This window comes from Mycteria americana, chromosome 2 (genome assembly GCF_035582795.1).
Source record: "Mycteria americana isolate JAX WOST 10 ecotype Jacksonville Zoo and Gardens chromosome 2, USCA_MyAme_1.0, whole genome shotgun sequence".
Classification (NCBI taxonomy): domain Eukaryota; kingdom Metazoa; phylum Chordata; class Aves; order Ciconiiformes; family Ciconiidae; genus Mycteria; species Mycteria americana.
Genome location: NC_134366.1, coordinates 126,910,770 through 126,928,623, shown reverse-complemented (window position 1 = coordinate 126,928,623; position 17,854 = coordinate 126,910,770). Strand labels below are relative to the sequence as shown.

General features: G+C 36.7%; 2 protein-coding genes across 3 annotated transcripts in view; one reads left to right on the top strand and one right to left on the bottom strand.

The window, feature by feature from the left end:
* The window catches only part of B4GALT6 (beta-1,4-galactosyltransferase 6), a 39,035-nt gene extending 31,812 nt beyond the window's left edge, over positions 1-7,223 (top strand). For both annotated transcript variants that reach the window (XM_075494553.1, XM_075494552.1), the window contains 3 exons: positions 1,207-1,329; positions 2,217-2,318; positions 3,595-7,223. In XM_075494553.1, coding sequence (XP_075350668.1) covers positions 1,207-1,329; positions 2,217-2,318; positions 3,595-3,742 — 373 coding nt within the window. In that variant the 3' untranslated portion in view covers positions 3,743-7,223. The remainder of the gene's footprint in view (positions 1-1,206; positions 1,330-2,216; positions 2,319-3,594) is intronic.
* Positions 7,224-9,135: 1,912 nt separating this feature from the next.
* Positions 9,136-16,363, bottom strand: LOC142406510 (transthyretin-like). The gene is made up of 5 exons (XM_075495458.1): positions 16,360-16,363; positions 15,430-15,506; positions 13,802-13,932; positions 11,041-11,176; positions 9,136-9,243 (listed from the first exon to the last, which is right to left on the bottom strand). The coding sequence occupies exons 1-5, from the start codon at positions 16,361-16,363 to the stop codon at positions 9,136-9,138; spliced, it is 456 nt and encodes a 151-aa protein (XP_075351573.1).
* Positions 16,364-17,854: the final 1,491 nt, after the last annotated feature.

The window sequence follows — 17,854 nt, the reverse complement described above, 5'->3', positions numbered from 1 at the left end:
ATAGATAAATGTACATATAAATACATAGGTATAAAATATAAAAATAAATACATATTTCTGTATATATACAAAAAAGTGCATGTGCACCACACACACATACATATGAATAAAACCCCCAAACAGTTCTGTAAACTGTCGTACCCCAATTGTTTTTATTTTTGCTTGGTGGGTTGCTTTTAGGTTGTTGGTAGTTTATTACTGGTTGGGTTTTTTTGGAAGGAGGTTGGGTTTTTTGTTTTTTGGGGAGTTTTTAGAACACCTGTTATTTCAGATAAATGTTGAAGGGGATACATAGTAACAACCTTCCCCAAAAGCTACCAAGATTTGGTTGAATCCTTGATTTGGTGTTTCCACAGAGATCAGAAATTACATGACTACGTATTTCTTTTTCTTTCCCCTTGCATTTTGGAGTTATTTGTCCTTCAGTGTGGCAATTGTGTCCTAAGCAATGGTAAATCTTTTTGTAGATAGTCCTAACTCCTTGAAGGTTCCATATTTGGAAGCATCTCCTGAGAAGTATGCTCAATTACTTTTACTTGATGAAATTGTATGCTGTTTCTGAAAGAGGAACACACTTTACTGTAGCACCTTCTGGGTTAAGGATGCAAGTTAATATTGATAGAATTAAATATAGATACTTAAATATATAATTTTTTTTTAGATTGACAAAGTGTTTTGAGAACTGGAAATCACATTGTCTGGACCTTAGTATGTTATGTTATATAGCTATAGTGGCTGTTCATGTTGGCCAACTGCTTATATATACTGCTTAATATGTATTATTAATTACTGCATTCTTACTGACAAAAAAGGCTATAGATCTTTTTGATTCAAAAGTTTAGGTTCTAAAAACTTGAAAATTGTTTTTTAAATAAGTATGTATTTCACTGTGGTTGAATACTGTTCCTCTCAAGTTTTAACAGTTCTTTAGAATATAGTAGGGAATTAACATTACTGAATCGACGCATTAGGAGCTACAATGTAAGAATAACTTTTATACAAACCAGACTCTACTGCAAACATTTTATTCAACTTCCATATATGTTACTTAATGCCAGCGAACTGTGAACCAGTTTCCCTTAGTGAACAGCATCTATTCATGTCCTTAGTTTGGGGTTGTTCTTGTTTTTTTGAAAGGTACTGCTCAAAGAGAGGGCTACCTGTCTAAGTTCAGCTAATAATATAGAATTTGTCTTTTGTTTTCAGTCTTCCATACAATGAGTTCTTTGGTGGTGTAAGTGGCCTGACAGTGGAACAATTCAAGAAGATCAATGGGTTTCCAAATGCCTTTTGGGGATGGGGTGGAGAAGATGATGATCTTTGGAACAGGTGAGTGTGCAGTGCTTATATTTTTCTCATTGTTCTGTGGTATCCACCCCTTGAAAGCAATTAGGTGTTTCTTCTTCCAGTTGTTACCTTTTTTTTATTTGTTTTAAATGAACAAATTCTAACATTTCTGAAGAGTTCACTTTAGAAATATCAGAACATACCATTTGAAGGGATAAGTATGATGTTCTTTTTTCTTGGCCTGGGGACAGTTAACAGGCTTTTGAGACAGGTCTTGTAACAAATAATGGATATAACAACAGATAGCAGTATTAAGCATATTTAGTCTCATTCCTTCTCTCCTCTGTGAGTTACTTTTTTATTTTAATTTGCATCTCTCTTGCTGCTAGCATTATGGAATACCATCCCACAGGCATGTAGATTAAGCATGAGTTTAAGTATCTTTCATATCTTAGGAGCAGTGTTTGAGAGAGAAGTTAATTTGTGACTATATTGATAGTCACAAATAGGACAATGTACAACAACGTTCACTGTATTACTAACTGCTCACAGTAAACAACTGTAAAATGTTCCAGTTGAGCTGTTGAAACTAACTGTCTGCATGAGTTTATCTATAAAGAGATATATTTTAAAGGAAGAGTTTCTATGTTTTTATTCTTTTTCCTTACTATTTTCATATTTTTATGCTGTTGTGCTTTAAGAACAAAGCAGGAAATACTAAATATGAAATTATTATTTCACACTTCATTCATTTTGCCAGCTTTTTTAGTTGTTGGGCTAGGAGTGTTTTGGGTTTTTTAGGGAGAGAATGTCAGTGAACGCAAAGACTTAGCTTTAAAAGATTTGATGTGTATTTTTCACTTTTGCTGTAACTTGTAAAAACATCTTTTTAATATTCTTCATTCAAATGTTTCTGTATTGTACTGTAGGGTTCACTATGCTGGGTACAACGTAACAAGGCCAGAGGGAGACTTAGGGAAGTACAAATCCATTCCTCACCATCACAGAGGTGAAGTCCAGTTTTTAGGACGGTAAGAAGAACAGAGAACTGTTCAAATACTAGAGCTAAAGATATAAATTTTTTTTTACACACATGCAAATCTTCCACACATACAAATAAGCAGTCAGTGCTTATCAGTGTTAATTCCCTCTTTAGTGCTAAACTGTATTTTCTTAAACACATTGTGTTTGGTGTTCAGATACTTCTTATTTAACCATGAGAGAAACTGAGTTTGTGTGTCAGAAGATAGTATCGTCATAATCTTTGATGCAGAATGTTACTGTTCCTTAATGCTTTGGTCATTAGTACTGGCAGGGCTCCATTAGTTGGTTAATTTGGATATTGTGCAAAAGGAAGCAGTACAGCTAGGGGAAATGACTCCTGTATGAAAACACACTTTAAAACTCCTTAAGGATTGGTTTCTTCCATCATCTTTCAGTCTTTTCTGAGATACAGGTCTTCTCATTTCCTGCTTACGCTGACGTGAACTTTTTCTTTTGGGGTTCCTTTCTTTTGCTACAAAGATGCAAAACACTTTAACTGGCCAGTAGTTTCTGGCTCCCCTAGATTGGAATAGCAACCAGAATGCAGCAGATGAGCTACACCTAAAAATTAGAATGTGAAACGCAAAATAAAGGGTTTATGGTATGTGTTTTCAGATAATTAGAAATACTGCTCAATTCTGTTATCAATGGGTGTCTCTTTTTCTGCGAACATCTTCGTTTTCTGCTTTATTCATAACTTTTAAATAGACACGTACAGTAGACATGAGTAAATACATGATATGAAACTAAAATGCATATATCAGTAATCTGGGGGAGGGGGAGAGGAACTGTTTTTTTAATCACCTCAAATTTAGATGTTTGCAAATGCAGGATTCTCTAGAATGAAATGAAAAACAATTCAGACATTTAAATATATAATGATGAACAGTGAAGGTTCTTAAATCTTCTCTGAGCTCTGTCGTTGAGTTTTATAGCAAAAGAACATGAAGAAATTGAATGTTCTTTAAAAATGAGTTTAGTTTGGGACCATAAAAAGTATACATATTAAATGCTACCTTTGTTATTTAGTCTTAATGTTAACTTGTATATGTGAACATAAAATGTAAGCGTATTAAAAAAGAGAAAGTGGCTTGCTTTTAAAGCTTAGGTAGGTAATTTGGTAATTTGAAAGGGCTGAGAGGTAGTTTCAGAATTTAAAGCATATTTCAAAATGAAATTAATGTTGCAGTATCATGTCTAACATCAATTGAATTGTTTCTTGCAAATTTTTCTCATGTTATCTTCTTCCAACTCCTTCTGCAGATATAAACTTCTGAGGTATTCCAGAGAACGTCAGTATATTGATGGGTTAAACAATTTAATATATACTCCTAAAATACTTGTCAGTAGATTGTATAAAAATATAACTGTTAATCTCATACCAGAACTTGCTCCTGTTAGAGACTATTGATGGAAGTGGAGTGACAAGCTACCCTACCAGAATAAACTTTTAACACTGGAAGCTACTAATAGACACTGTAAAACAAAACAAAACAAACCCAACACACAGCAGCTTAGAATTAGAGATTTTTGACCATTTGATGATGCATATTTGGGATGAGAAGTAAAGTGATCGTATGTACCATGCATTTGATTCTGAAAGAAAAGCCAGCAGCTACCACTCAGATGTTTACAGCATGAGACTACTGTTCAAGCCTTCATTCTTCATATTCTCTATCTTAACCACTCAACTAAATAAACTGCAGAAAACAGACTGGTAGCTTCTCTGGAAGTAGGGACAGAGGCCTCTTCTTCCAGAAATTTTTTATATTAAACTGCCCCCCCCCCCCCCCCCGTATTTAAATGAATGCTTTTGTTTCTTTTTAAAATGTGTTTTGTAAATATGTGATGTAAATTAATGTGTGTACATTGCTTTTAAATTGCTCAATATTTTATGCTTCAGTATGTATTTGAGTGTGTTCTCATTTGAATTCTATAGGAATGTTTTTATTAGCATGAAAGAACAAGTGTAAAATGTAAGTATGCTTAAAAAAAGGTTATACCTTATGTGAAATGAAGGAAATATTAATTGTTGGCCAGCTATGACTGTAAACTGTTATACTAGTTTTGAGCTCTAGGCCTCCTGCGTATCTATATAGAAAAATCAATTTCATATATGAACTCTCTAGAAAGAAAGCTTTTAATTTTATTTATTGCCAGCAAAATTGTATGATACCCTGCCTGCCATCTTAATCCTATTTATATGCATATTGCATGTGTATTATGGAAAATCTTGCGATTGTTGCGTATTATGATCTACAGGAACTCTAACTGTTTCCAAGTGTGCCACTAGTGTCAATGTCAGGGATTTTAATGCCTAAAACAACGTGTCTGGGTGCGTACAGTATTTTGGTATTGTTCTTTTTTTTTTTTTTTTAATCCTAGTAAACAGCACTTTTATTCCTCCAAAATCAGAAGAGCCAAAAATGTGTCTTCGTTGGAAGAATATTAAAGTTAGATTTTTAAGAAAATACTAAAACATAGTTCTAATAGTTCTAATGCTTGCAGTGTGGGATTTTCAGAACCACGGTGTTGGTCGAACTGTTCCGATGATGATGATGACAGCATAAGCGGAACTGAAAGCAGGCCAATCCCAAGTGCTTTTTAAAATTCCACCCATAATATATTAATCAATATAGCTATTTAAGGACCTATTCTGGTAGAGTGCTGAGTGCTTCTATGATGCACTAAATATCCTCAAGTCGATGACTTTCAATGAGATTGAGGTTGTGCAGTCCCACTAAAGATTGGTCCTGTCTGTTTCTCTATTTTTGTGGTGTTATATGTATGAGTAACTAGCCTCTTTCCTTGGCTTATAATGAAAAACATATCTTCTTATTTTCTGTTTGCTTGTAATGTTATGCTACCTAAAAGTATCCCACTGCTAAGCATTATTATCTTTTCCTAATATTTTTTTACATCCCTTGTTAATACTAAGGAAAAGGACCGGATCATTTATTTTCTATGTTAATGCAAAGCTATTGACCAAGATCTACTGAACTGTTTTGTTTGTCACAGTTACTCAACTCTTTAGGAACCAAAGACTGACTTCTGCTCCCATGAAGAATGGAAAGCAGTATATAATAAGGATTGTTTATCCATAGAGTGTTCTGTAAGAGTGTTGACAAAGAATACTAACTTTAACTCATTACTATGTGTTGGTTTCCTGAATTGCTGCCACAGATGCTGTGGTACTTTGTATATTTGAGTTTGTTTGCCATAAACACCTTTTATTTCTTTGACATCCCAGCAGCAAATTTTGCCCTTAGCCATTCTTCAGTAAAGTTATGAGCTTAGTTGTAGGTATCCCAAATATTTAGTAGAAATGTAATGATTTAATTTAAGTAGTTGAGAACAATTGTAAGGGATATTTTAAACCGTATTGGAATTACCTTAAAATCTACCAGTTAATCTAATATTCTTTAGGAATGATGTAATGCAATGAAAATAACAAAAAGTGAGCATAAAGTGAACAAAACATCCTTCAAAAGCATGCTTAAGTGGTTTGATCACCTCCTGATATAGTTTTCTATAACTGAGTGTATAGAATATTCTGAAGCATATGGATAAAGGGGAGATAATACACTGTATGAACAATTACATCTTCAAAATAGAATTAGTCTTATTTCATAACAGACTAATACAATTCTTCAAGAACTGTTGAACAATTTTTTAAATCCTTGATGTAATTTTGAAGTGATTTCTAGTTTTCAGTACAAGTTCACCTACAGTTTAACACCTATGATTATGAAACGTCCTTTGGTACTGTAGGTCTGTACTGTTTTCTGAAGCATGCTTTTGTGCCCATTTGTTAGGCATTCTGTGAAATTAATGTGCAATTTTTAAAAATTCTAATGCATATATATGTGTGTATATATACATATATACATACTATATTACACATATGCTGTGGCTGAACTAATATAACTCTACAGCTCTAAGTGATTAATCATGTATGGTCTTAGAAAAATGTGATTTAAACCAGTATGTGAATGGATTATGACATATAGCTGAGTTCTTAAAAAGTTTACATTTTGGTGCCCCAAAGTGATGGATGTTAAGTTATGAATTGTTAACCAACACTCTTCTCTAAATACCTTTTATCACTTTGTTGGGAAGTTTTAAAAGTTTCCATCTTAAATTACATCAAAAATAGTGTTTGTCTACTACCTGTTTGAACTCAGTACTATTCTGTAGTGAATTTTAACATAGACAGTGCCTTCAAACAAAATAAATGCGATGCAGAACTAAGAGTTGTGCACGTTCCTTTTGATATTTTCATGATTCTTGTAAAATGGAGAGAGAAGCCAATCACATTGGCTTTTGCATTGCTGACAAGGCAAATTAAGGATGTGTTCTCTGCAAAGAGTGAACATGGAGGGAGAAGAAAGAGGGAGTATTTTACAAGATTCTGAAGGTCTTGCAAATTAACAAGTAAAAACATTACAGAAATATTAACAGTGGAATCTGGCTGATATGCTAAGATACTCTTAAGCCCATTTGCTATATTTCAAATTTAAGTAGGAGAATATGAAATATAAAATCCATTTTGCAATAGACAGTATATTGAAAAGCAAGTGCAAAATGTCCTTTTTCTTGGATCTTGCCAGTCTATTTTTCTATCACTATATTTACTATTGACTATGTTGTAGTGGGTTACTAATGAGCCAGTTATTTAAAAATATTAAAAGGATCCATTGCATATCATCAAGAAGAAGTGTACTTAAGATTATTTTATTTGTAGAGGTATGTACGATAGGCTTAATGAAAAATGCACTGAAACAAATGCTGGGAATTTCCTGTGTACTATCATAGTTTTGGTTTTTTGTTGTTCATGAAAATGTTTGTACTTTTTTATCATTGTCTTTTATGAAATATAATGTTCTAAAGATTGTGTTGGTTTGTTTATTCTGAGGTTCTGTGGAGAGCATATCTTCTTTGCGTTTTGTTTATAGACGAAGTGCTCATTTCTGTAGTGCTCAGTACCTCGAAGTAACAAGAAAAGGAAGGGAAACCTGGCCAGCAAATGCATCAGGTTAGGCTGTGATGGAATCAAGCCTTAGGCTAACAAATCGTTTTCTATTTATTGGTATTTATATGCTTTCGGTTTTCTTAGGCTAAATGACTCAACATTTTTGCGTACTTTTCCAAGATAGGGTTGCTATTCTGTTGAATCTCATAATGGCTCTTCTCTGTGCTTATTTCTGTTTAGGAGTATTCTTCCTTATATATGGATGACAAGAATGGGAAACAGAAAGATTAATCCATATTTCTCCTGGCATTAAATAGGGAGCTGGTTTTCTCAGGAATCATCATTTATCCTTCTTATTTTTTTCTGTATCTTACAGCTATTACAAAAGTGTCTGATGCTTAGAGGTATGCAAGTAATTTTTGGGAGTACTTTAACTGGGGTGTCATGGTTTAGCCCCAGCCGGCAGCTAAGCCCCACACAGCCACTCGCTCACTCCCCCTCCGGTGGGATGGGGGAGAGAATCGGAAGGGTAAAAGTGAGAAAACTCCTGGGTTGAGATAACGACAGTTTAAAGACAGATAGGTAAAGCAAAAGCTGTGCATGCAAGCAAAGCAAAGCCAGGAATTCATTCACTCCTTCCCATGGGCAGGCAGGTGTTCAGCCATCTCCAGGAAAGCAGGGCTCCATCACACATTACAGTTACTTGGGAAGACAAACGCCATCACTCCAAACGTCCCCCCCTTCCTTCTTCTTCCCCAGCTTTATATACTGAACATGATGTCATGTGGTATGGAATGTCCCTTTGGTCAGTTGGGGTCAGCTGTCCCAGCTGTGTCCCCTCCCAACTTCTTGTGCCCCCCCAGCCTACTCGCTGGTGGGGTGGGGTGAGGAGCAGAAAAGGCCTTGACTCTGTGTAAGCACTGCTCAGCAGTAAGGAAAACATCCCTGTGTTATCAACACTGTTTCCAGCACAAATCCAAAACATAGCCCCATACTAGCTACTATGAAGAAAATTAACTCTACCCCAGCCAAAACCAGCACCTGGGGACAAAGGTATTTACAGAATTTTGTGAAAATACATGAGTAAACTTCTTCAAGTATGTTTGATGGATATACTTTTCTGCAATGCTGGATATGGAGTCTCCTTGAAAGTGTCACCAGTTATAATATATTGGAAAGCAAGGAAGAAGGCATTTTAAGTATGTGCAGCATCCTTAGCATCCTTAAATGCTATTCTACCTTGCTGTCATTTTTAAGCGGCTTTTGTTTCTGTGTTTTAAACTCACCTCCCAATTCTGATTTTTATGTGATGACTGTGTGGGGCCCTGGGTGCTAGTCCCATGTGACTTCATCTGTTGTGTGACTTCATCTATTGTGGGCTTCAGTAATAAAGTGTACATGATGGTAGGTGGTGGATTGCGCTTCCTGTATGCTTACTTTACATGAGACACCTTTCAGATGTCTTTGGTTCGTTTCCTTTGCAAGAAGGAATGTAGTTTATTAGCTTCATGGAAGACTTTGGTTTATTCTCAGAATCCTAGTAATAGAGTTTCAATGCATTTTTTCTAAGCTTAATGTGTTTTTTCAAACCCTAAACTTTTATTCAGAAGAGCAATACTTACAGAATATAGAAATACAGAATACTTTTATTCAGAAGAATGTTTGAAAACAAAGTCAATACACATTCTTCCTAAAGTTAACAAAGTGAATAAACGACTGTTAGTTAGTGATTTACTGTGAAATCTAAAGCTGTTGATAGTCAGAAGGTAAGTTCTTATCATTCATGGAAATTGTAATTTACACATCTAAATTTTCATGCTTAATGTCAGCTTCTATTCCACTGGCTCACTAACTACTGCTGTAGTTGAGTAAGAAAAGGGACTGAAGAGAACAGCAATGGAGTAATGTCGATAACCAGCATCATTAGCTGTGAATACCACCTGGAAGAAGAAAAAACAAATACAAGACAAATGAGGAGTGACCTCTAGATACAAGCCTAGATGGAACCATTGTAATCATTTTATCTAACCTCCCACAAAACTATGGAAATACCTTGTCTTGTGGTGATTTGATCAGTGTGATCTGTGACTGCCTGTCGCACACAGTTTTTCCACTGGTTAAATATCCTTTGTTAAAAGCATACATGCCACTTATATTATTTAAAAATGTATTTAATGTATTTATTATCCAAGTTGGGGTTTCCTTGTTGGTACTCATAAATGGCAACAAGATTTTTTTTCCTTATTGAAGATCTACATTGAACCCCATTGTCTTTATTAAAAAAAAAAAAAAAAAAAGGCATTCTTTCAAGTATTTGAATATTTTTGTTGCTCTTATGAAGTCCTGAACTTTGAGTCCTGAACTATGTTTGAATTAAACATAGTGCTACAGTAACTATCATCAGGCCACAATATGAAGCAATGAGCTTCTTTAATCCTACTTACATATCTAGTAGGTAGAGAAGGACTGCATTAGTCCTTTGGCCACAACGTGATAATGACGTATGAATCATTTACAACAGCCCTTTTAACATCTCCCCCATCAACTCATGTCCCGTGCTTTGATTTCTCCCTCTGCATAGTAGATTATTTTGTGTTGTGAGATCATGGCTGTCAACTTTTAAAACAGACAGTTCAATAACATGCTGTGAGGCATAGCTTGTGCTCCTTTCAATATTAATAAAAAAGATGTGTATGAAACACCCAGTGAACTGAGCAAAACATGATCCCTACTGAGGCTTATTTTTAAGAAAGGAGGCTCTTGCACTCTGGATTAAATTCATTTCTAGTCTGGAATATAGACTTAAACGTTATCTTGGTGGTTAATCAATTTACTTGCACACTGTAAATCTTTCGTCTTGCCTCTTTTATTTCGGTTATCACAGAAGGCAAGACTATCCAGCATTAACCTTCATTATTGTCTAGAATAAGAATGTCATCGTTCATCCATTTCAGGGAGGCAGAAACAAAATTTAACCCAGGGGTTTGCCACCTTTTTTGCAAGGAGATGAGGAATGGCTGTTTGAGCAGCAGTTGCAAACTGTACAGCTGGTGGTGCTCACTGAAGGGTGACAGGACAGCAAACAACTAATACAGGACTGCTGCTGTTACTGAAAGGTCATGTGAAAGGGCTGATGCTGTGGAGGGGACGGGCACAGCCCCCAAGGAGTCCCAAACCCTGGAGCTGGCCTCAGTTGGTACCAGGTTTGGACTACCTTCATCTAACCAGTTTGTCTGTCCCATGCAAACTAAAAAGGCCTGTTACACGTTTTTTTTCTGTTGTAAGCTGAGGATCTAAGCATCCAGAACACAGTTCATGCTTCCATTATCTTTAAAAATCTAAATTATAAACTTTGTCTGCAGCTGTACAAATACTGGATCCAAAAGGCAGAAGAATTCTTTTCCCAGGAGACTTAACAGAGTACTCCACCTGTTCTCCCTCGGGTGTCTAGATATAGTCACAGAAAGTGTCCCAGGCTTAAGTAGAGGTAGAAGGATGGAAAACCTCTTCGTAAGTACCTCATCTAAGAGCTTATTGAGAGTTATGGGGAAGCTAGTAACTAGATTCTCTCATGAGTGTGTTGTTACAAAGCTTTGAGACACTGGATTTAAAGTGTTAATGCAAAAATATTTTCAAGTGAAAGGAAAGTTCAACACGTGTGATTAGTAATTGAAGCCTAGACATATACAGTATTTTTATTCTTTGCAACTAAAGTACAGGAGAAAGTGAATACTCACATCAGCATGGTGATGGAAGGGATTCAAGCCCAGTTTCTTCCAATAAGAGGCTGTGTCAAGCTCAATCTTGTATATCCCTGTTACAAATTGTTCTTTAGTTGTGAGCTCATGGAGCTCTCCGTTGTCATTGGTTTGTCTGTGTGATGGCAGAAGAATGCACTTTTGGTTAAAAGCCCGAGAAAAATGCAGTTCTTAGCAATTGAACTTGAGTGATGTTGTGTAGCTTAAGTAATACGATGAATACCTCTATTGATCTGGAATGGCTTACGTCCATCTGTATTATGGATGCTTCAGAGCTTATCTTGGCATTCGCTACTTCCACGATCGCCACAGCAGATGGCTGCCTGCCATGTCGCTCCTCTGCATGGTTTGGGGGTGAGCCAAAAGCTGGCATTATTGTTCATAGACTCTTGGCAGAGTCTTGGAATTAATTAAATGAACCCACTCAGAGGGAAAACTTCAGTAAGCAATGCGGAAACTCTATGATGCACTTACTATGCAAGTAAGTAGGGTCAACTGTCTTGATTTTTCTGTAGTTTTCCTACTTATTTAAATACATTGAGTTGTTTTATCAGTATGAATATTTTTTTACAGTTGGCTATCTGAAATTCGAGATCTGCTATTTGAAATGACTGTAGGTCAGCCAACAGTGTAGCCTTATGGAATTCCCTGTTGTCTGTACTGATCACTTGGTTTTCCATCCTCAACAAACAGATGGTTTTGTTTGATTTGAAGATGCTATCAGTGCTATCCAAGGCCATAGTACTGGCTTTAAACTATAGACCTTTGAACACCAACCAGTTTGGGGCTCCAGAACCAATATTGAATGTTGTCTCTCAAACATGTCTCTTGGTTGAAACCTATTTCTGTGAAATATGTTATATAATGCTAGGTTTTTGATTGGGTAGGTTATCTGCAAATAACAATGCTGCTGGTGCCTGATTTTAGTAGTCACAAGCTACTGTTTGTGTTCTAGCTGCCACATCTTTTTCTGAACATATTTTATTCAAATTGCATGTGGAGAAAAATAAAGAATTGAATGGTTTTTTATGTCATTATCCAGTGCATTACTTAGGATTTGTGCTTTAATATAGCTTATAACTATGAAGTCATAGAACACCATTTGTATCTTACAAGATGCTCTGTAGTCAGTTACCAGAGTTTTTTTAATCTGTTCAATTGTCTGTATTTTTTCTTTGTTATAGATTCATCATTGTTAGATAACTTTATTTCTCTAATAAGCTTTCTCAGCTAAAACCAAACATATATCTAACTGAGAACAGTTATTTCAGAATCTCTTGCTAGCATTCAATTATTTAAAAATTAACAAGGCTGGAGACATTGATTTAGTATTATCACGACTTTTGCATACCTTATTTAAGGTTACTTTGTTCTTTGTTTCAGATGTTAAGTATGTTTTTAAGGCTTCAGTCAACATCCAGCTGTTCAGCCGAGTATCTTTATATGAAGCCTCTAAGCTCAGATTTGAAGATAAGTAAACTGAACACCCTCTTAATGGAAAATCACACACATTTCCAGCGTGTTCCAATGTGTGAAGCTATCTTCTCACTTGAGGGGTGGGAGGCAATTTAAGTAGGACAACATGAATAGATTGTTCTTCCCCTGCCCCACTCCCCCATACAAATATGTGTAGCCTTCACTGTAGCTATATTTTTCAAGGACACGTAGGAGATCACTGTTGCTTCTGCCAGCGGCTATGACACCAAAGAGCCACTGGGGTACAGTTTCTCATGGACTTTCTACAAATGCATCTGAGTCTGGGATCCTACTATTGAAATTCCTGCACTATGCCAGCGTTAGCCCTTGTGAGCCCTATCTATTTCACCTTTTTAGGTAGAACAGACCGTTAACAGACCTGGAAAGAGTGTGAGACTTTGCAAATATCTTGGGGAGAAAAGTGTGGAAGTGGGATGTTGCTTGTTGAACAGAGAAAGAATGTTCATTCTGTGTACCCACTAAGAATTTTTTCAATTTCATTTCAGATTATACTTTAAGTAAAAATGGCTTTTGAGTTTTTAAAATGTTAATAAAAACTAAAATTGAGGGCAATTTTAAAAAAAAATTATCTACATTTGAAATTTTACAATTATATTTTTTTAAAAGACATGGCAGCATTTAAATATCTGGGAGATTCTTTTTCTCATTTTAAATGTAATTGCTTCTCTGTGGGGGAGGAGGTGAGAAAACTTTATCCCCAAATTTTCTCCTTTTGGCTGATTCTTTTTTCTTGAAGCAAAGCAAGCTATCAATTATGATGTGGTTTATGTTCAAAACAGTTCTGTGTTTTCTTTTTAAAGCTGTGGTGGTGTATGAAATGAAAATCCATTTAGAAAGAAGGAAAATAGCCAATAAAGGTAGGATTCTCAACAAGAGTCTTAGTTTCAAACAAACTAAAAGTGTCTGCCTGATTCTTCTGGTAACAATGCAGCAGTTCATTGGTGGGTACTAAAAAGTAATACAATCCTTTGTAATGAAATTGAAGAGAAGCGATGATTGAGTTAAAGGATAGTTTAAAATACTTTCTTGTGCTCACAGTAATTATAAAGCATTATAAAACCATTTTGGTTGTTGAAACTGTAGTACAGTTAAAAGTCTGCAGCAAATTCATTCAATAGTGTGTTATCTTTCCTCTGAGTAAAAAAGACATCTTACGTTAGAGAATGTGAAACTGTTTTTTCAACTATTTGGCCTCTTCCCATTGCCTTTCCCTTCTTTCACTCATTATTTTGGTATGACTTACTTTGAATTTAACAGTTCCCAAGATCCATCTGCAGCTTCTTTATATAACTTAACTGGAACATTTGGAGCTGGACTTCCTCGGACTGAATCCAGAATTTTTATAAAAAGAGGATGCTTGGAGTCAGCAGAGTCCTTCAGGTAGGAAGGGAGAATTTTTACGTTGTAAGAAAGATAAGTGACGGTGCATAATAAAGCAGTAAGGAATCTTATTCTTTAGATCTACGGAATATACCATATTTTCCTCAGCAAGATCACTGCAGAAATGTAGCCTGAAGCTTTCTGGGGGCTGGATATGGTGGAACCGTGGAGGAAGATGTCAAGAGCTGTCAGGGGGAGCGTAGCCATGTGTGCTTCAGGAGGCACTGCGGCTGTGTGTGGGAACACATTTCTGTTTTCTCTTTGTCATGGCTTAGCTACACGTCATCTCCAGCATGAAGTTGTAACTAAACTGTGACATCAACAGGAAATAATTAAATCATCAAAGGTGGTAGGAATGTTTAAAAATCTGGCAACTCTTCCTCTGTATTTTGGAGTGGCAATTCGAGCACAGCTTTCTGGATTTGAGAGCCTCTACTGTCTTGTTGCCATAGAGTTATCTTAATTCTGCTGTAACCTTGATAAGCACCACATACGGACTCTCTCCTAACACCATGTTGGATCAGATTTGTCCGCCCCTGTCAGCTATGCAGGGATAGGAGAGGAAAACCTTCCTTCAGAGATGGGATGGCTGTAGTTTCACTCCCAACATGTTCATCACCAGCAGTGGTTATGCCCTGGTGTTTTACCTATTCAAAGGTAGAGTTGAATCAGGGCTTTGACCTTCCATTACCTAATTCTGTATATGAAAAGTGAGAAAATAGAGCTTTGTGGAAGGTGCTAATCAGGGATGATCTCAAAATAGCAATCATTGATCTCCATTTAATCGTTGTGGAATGGATCATGATGTAGGTGTTAAAAACTAAGAACCCTCTCTTACATCCCCTCTTACAGTCTGTGACGTTCCGAATATCCCATCGGCCAGGAACCCTGCCCTGTATCAGACCAATGTATCGGCAGGTATCTGTACCGCCTGTATGCCCAGACTCCTCAGGCTCCCTTTCTGGAATGCACAGGCTCCTGGCTAGTGTTTCTTTTGAGGCATTGGGGCTCGAGTGCCACCACCTATTTTCCTGGCTTTTACACCCTGAGAGCTCGATGAAAGTCTGCTTCCTCACAAAGGTTGGTCAGGTATTCATTTTCCCAAAGATCAGAGCTTGAGAGGAAGAATGAGTAGGGGGAGAGAGACAAGTCTGTTCTAGGAGAATTTCAGGCTGAAGCGTCTGTGTCTCTAGCTTGCTTTGCTGGAATAAGTGAGCCCTCTGGAAGTGGGATCCTGGCTTTGGCTCTGTACTTTGCTTGCAGCAATGAGTGTTGAGATCCCTCCTTGCTTGCATGGGATAGAGCTGGAGTGGGTAGAGCAGTGAGGGAGAGGACTACAGAAGGCATTTCTTCAGCATGGATCTGACAACAGGAAATGAAATCCCTCACAAAGGAGCTTGTTCATTGTGTTGTAAGGGCTATTAGTTACTTTTCAACAGGCCCACGGCTTTTGTGTAGTGAATATGGTATTTTTTTCCTCTCTTGTCTTACATTGTTTTTCACGTAGTCGCTGAGTCTAATGACAAGTGCTGCTTCGCTAACCATAAAGTCCTCCCTCTCACTAATCACTAGAGAAGGAGAAAGAAGGACCAGAAAAAGAGCAGTAGGAGAGAACTACAGTCAATACATACCATAAAATCAAAATAATTGCAATAAAATGGAATATTCTATTTTTCACTTACACTAATTAAAGTATTAAAAAAAAAAAGAAAAAAAGCTGGGACTACATCAGTATGAAGGACCTCAATCCTGAGACACTTACCGGTGGTGCAGCTTCGGAGAAAAATGCCAGGCCAGCTAAGAAAACAAGAAATACAGAATGAAAAGCCATTTTGCCTACCACTAGGAAGTCTCAGTGTCAGCAACTAGAAACTGGTGGGATCTGTGATTTTTATATCAAGGCCTCTAAACTGAGGCTACTTATCAGAAAACCCATATGACTTTCAACATGCTGATTCATACTATTTACTTAGTAAACAACGAGAAAATAAGTAACTCATACAAACATGAACCTTGTCTGCAAAAATAAGTCTCTTCTGTCATTGCCTGTGGAAATACTGTGAATATTGCCTAGCTCAACTGCAGTGATCTATTTTCTTGGAAACAATGTCTATTCTGTTTTATTTTTCTCTTTTTGTTGAGGAATAGTGCTGTATGCATCTCATATAGTTGAGAGAAATACAAATTTCTTGTCCACTCAGCAATTTCAGTTTCAGTGAGAATTTCTCTGTGGTTATAGCTTGGCTTAATTGGCTCACCCATGTTTATCTATTACGAGATTTCTCTCTGTGGTGGCCTCGCCCCCACCTCTCATAAAAGGTAAGTGGATAATGTGTGGGCTACCTAGTTATCTTACGCATTCCCCTGGAGGAAAAACATGTTACTTTTGGTTTCCAGCATGATGACTAGATACTTACATACCCATTTCTGGAGCACAGTTAAATAGTGTTTCAAGTCCTGTCACTTTACTTGTGCCTTAGATTCAATACAAGTTCAGGACTTCAACTGCAAGTCAGCCCCCACTAGAAGTCTGCGCTTCGTTTTAGGGAACTGTTACTTCTTGAAATTAAACTTTGTCTTTCTGATCTTTGCTTAGATGCATGCACATACACTCTCTTGCTCGGTTTATCCTGTCCTCAGGTGGATGACTACATGCAGAGCAGTTTTTTGGTTTGGTTTTTTTTTATGACTACACCACAACTGTATGAACATATTTATGTCCTATTTTGAGGGCTGGGCGTAGCCCACTGCAAACCAAACCTACTGGTTTTCAAGCTGTAGGAATAGTAAGATCCCATGAAATCTGCATGCTTTAAGATGGCTGCTCTTTTGGAACTATTTGCACTGCTTACAAAAGTTGTGTAACTGTGGTAGTGTCCAGAAATCAAGGAAAAAAGTAACCAAATAGTGAAACGTTAAAGGCAAGCTTTTGTAACTTGTGAATTCACTTGGTATGCAGTCATCCCAGCAGGCTCTGGGTGTAGAGATAAACTCCAAGGTCAGCGGCAGCTGAGTGCTGATGGTTTCTGCATGGCATGATTTCAGTAACAAACTCTGTAGTTTCTGTAATCCTGTTAAACAACAATTCCTCTGCTTCAGGATATTTTAAATACAATAGGCCATCAGTCTACAGAAATCACTGCTAAAGCCCTCAAACTCTTTGGTCAGTTTATCAACAACATTATTTGAATCACAGTCACTCTACAGCTTACCTTTTACTGTCTCTAAAAATATGAAGAGACTATGAAGATGATGCTTCTATTTTAGGACTTTTTTTAATAATGGCTAGAGATTTGACTTATTAGAGATTTAATTGGAATGCACCTGAATACAGTAGCCAACTGGGTTAAAGATCAAAGTTGTTGAAGAGAGTGCTAATTGAAGTTGCTTCAGAACTTCCCAGATTGTTTGAGCAGCAAAATTTCCTCTTGAAACAACAAAGTGCTGAGGTTTGCCTGAAGTTTTGAGTGAAGCTACACAGATTTTAACTCTTTCAGCTCTCTGTATATATATATTTCAACAGTCTTTCTGCATTGTTTGTTCTGCTGCTAGGTATTCAGAATTTCTCCTGTTTACTCTGTGGCCTAGTTGATAGTCGGACTGTCTCTTCTGTGTGTAAACAATGAGTAGCATGGATGACTTTCCTATTGGGAGTGTGTTTGGTCAAATTGTTTAAGGTAGCACAACTCTATAACTTTCTTATTTTGAGCCAATGCATTTGGTGAGACTTTTTTAAGGTAGTGGAGGAAGATAACAGACCCAAATTAAGTGTTAATTTGCTTCTATATGCCATGTATGGCTTCCAGATTTCTTTTGCACTTGAACACCAATCATGACACCTTAGAACACAATAAAACTTCACCAATAGAATCAAAACTGTTTTAAAGAAGTAACATTTTATTGGCTTGCCTGAAGT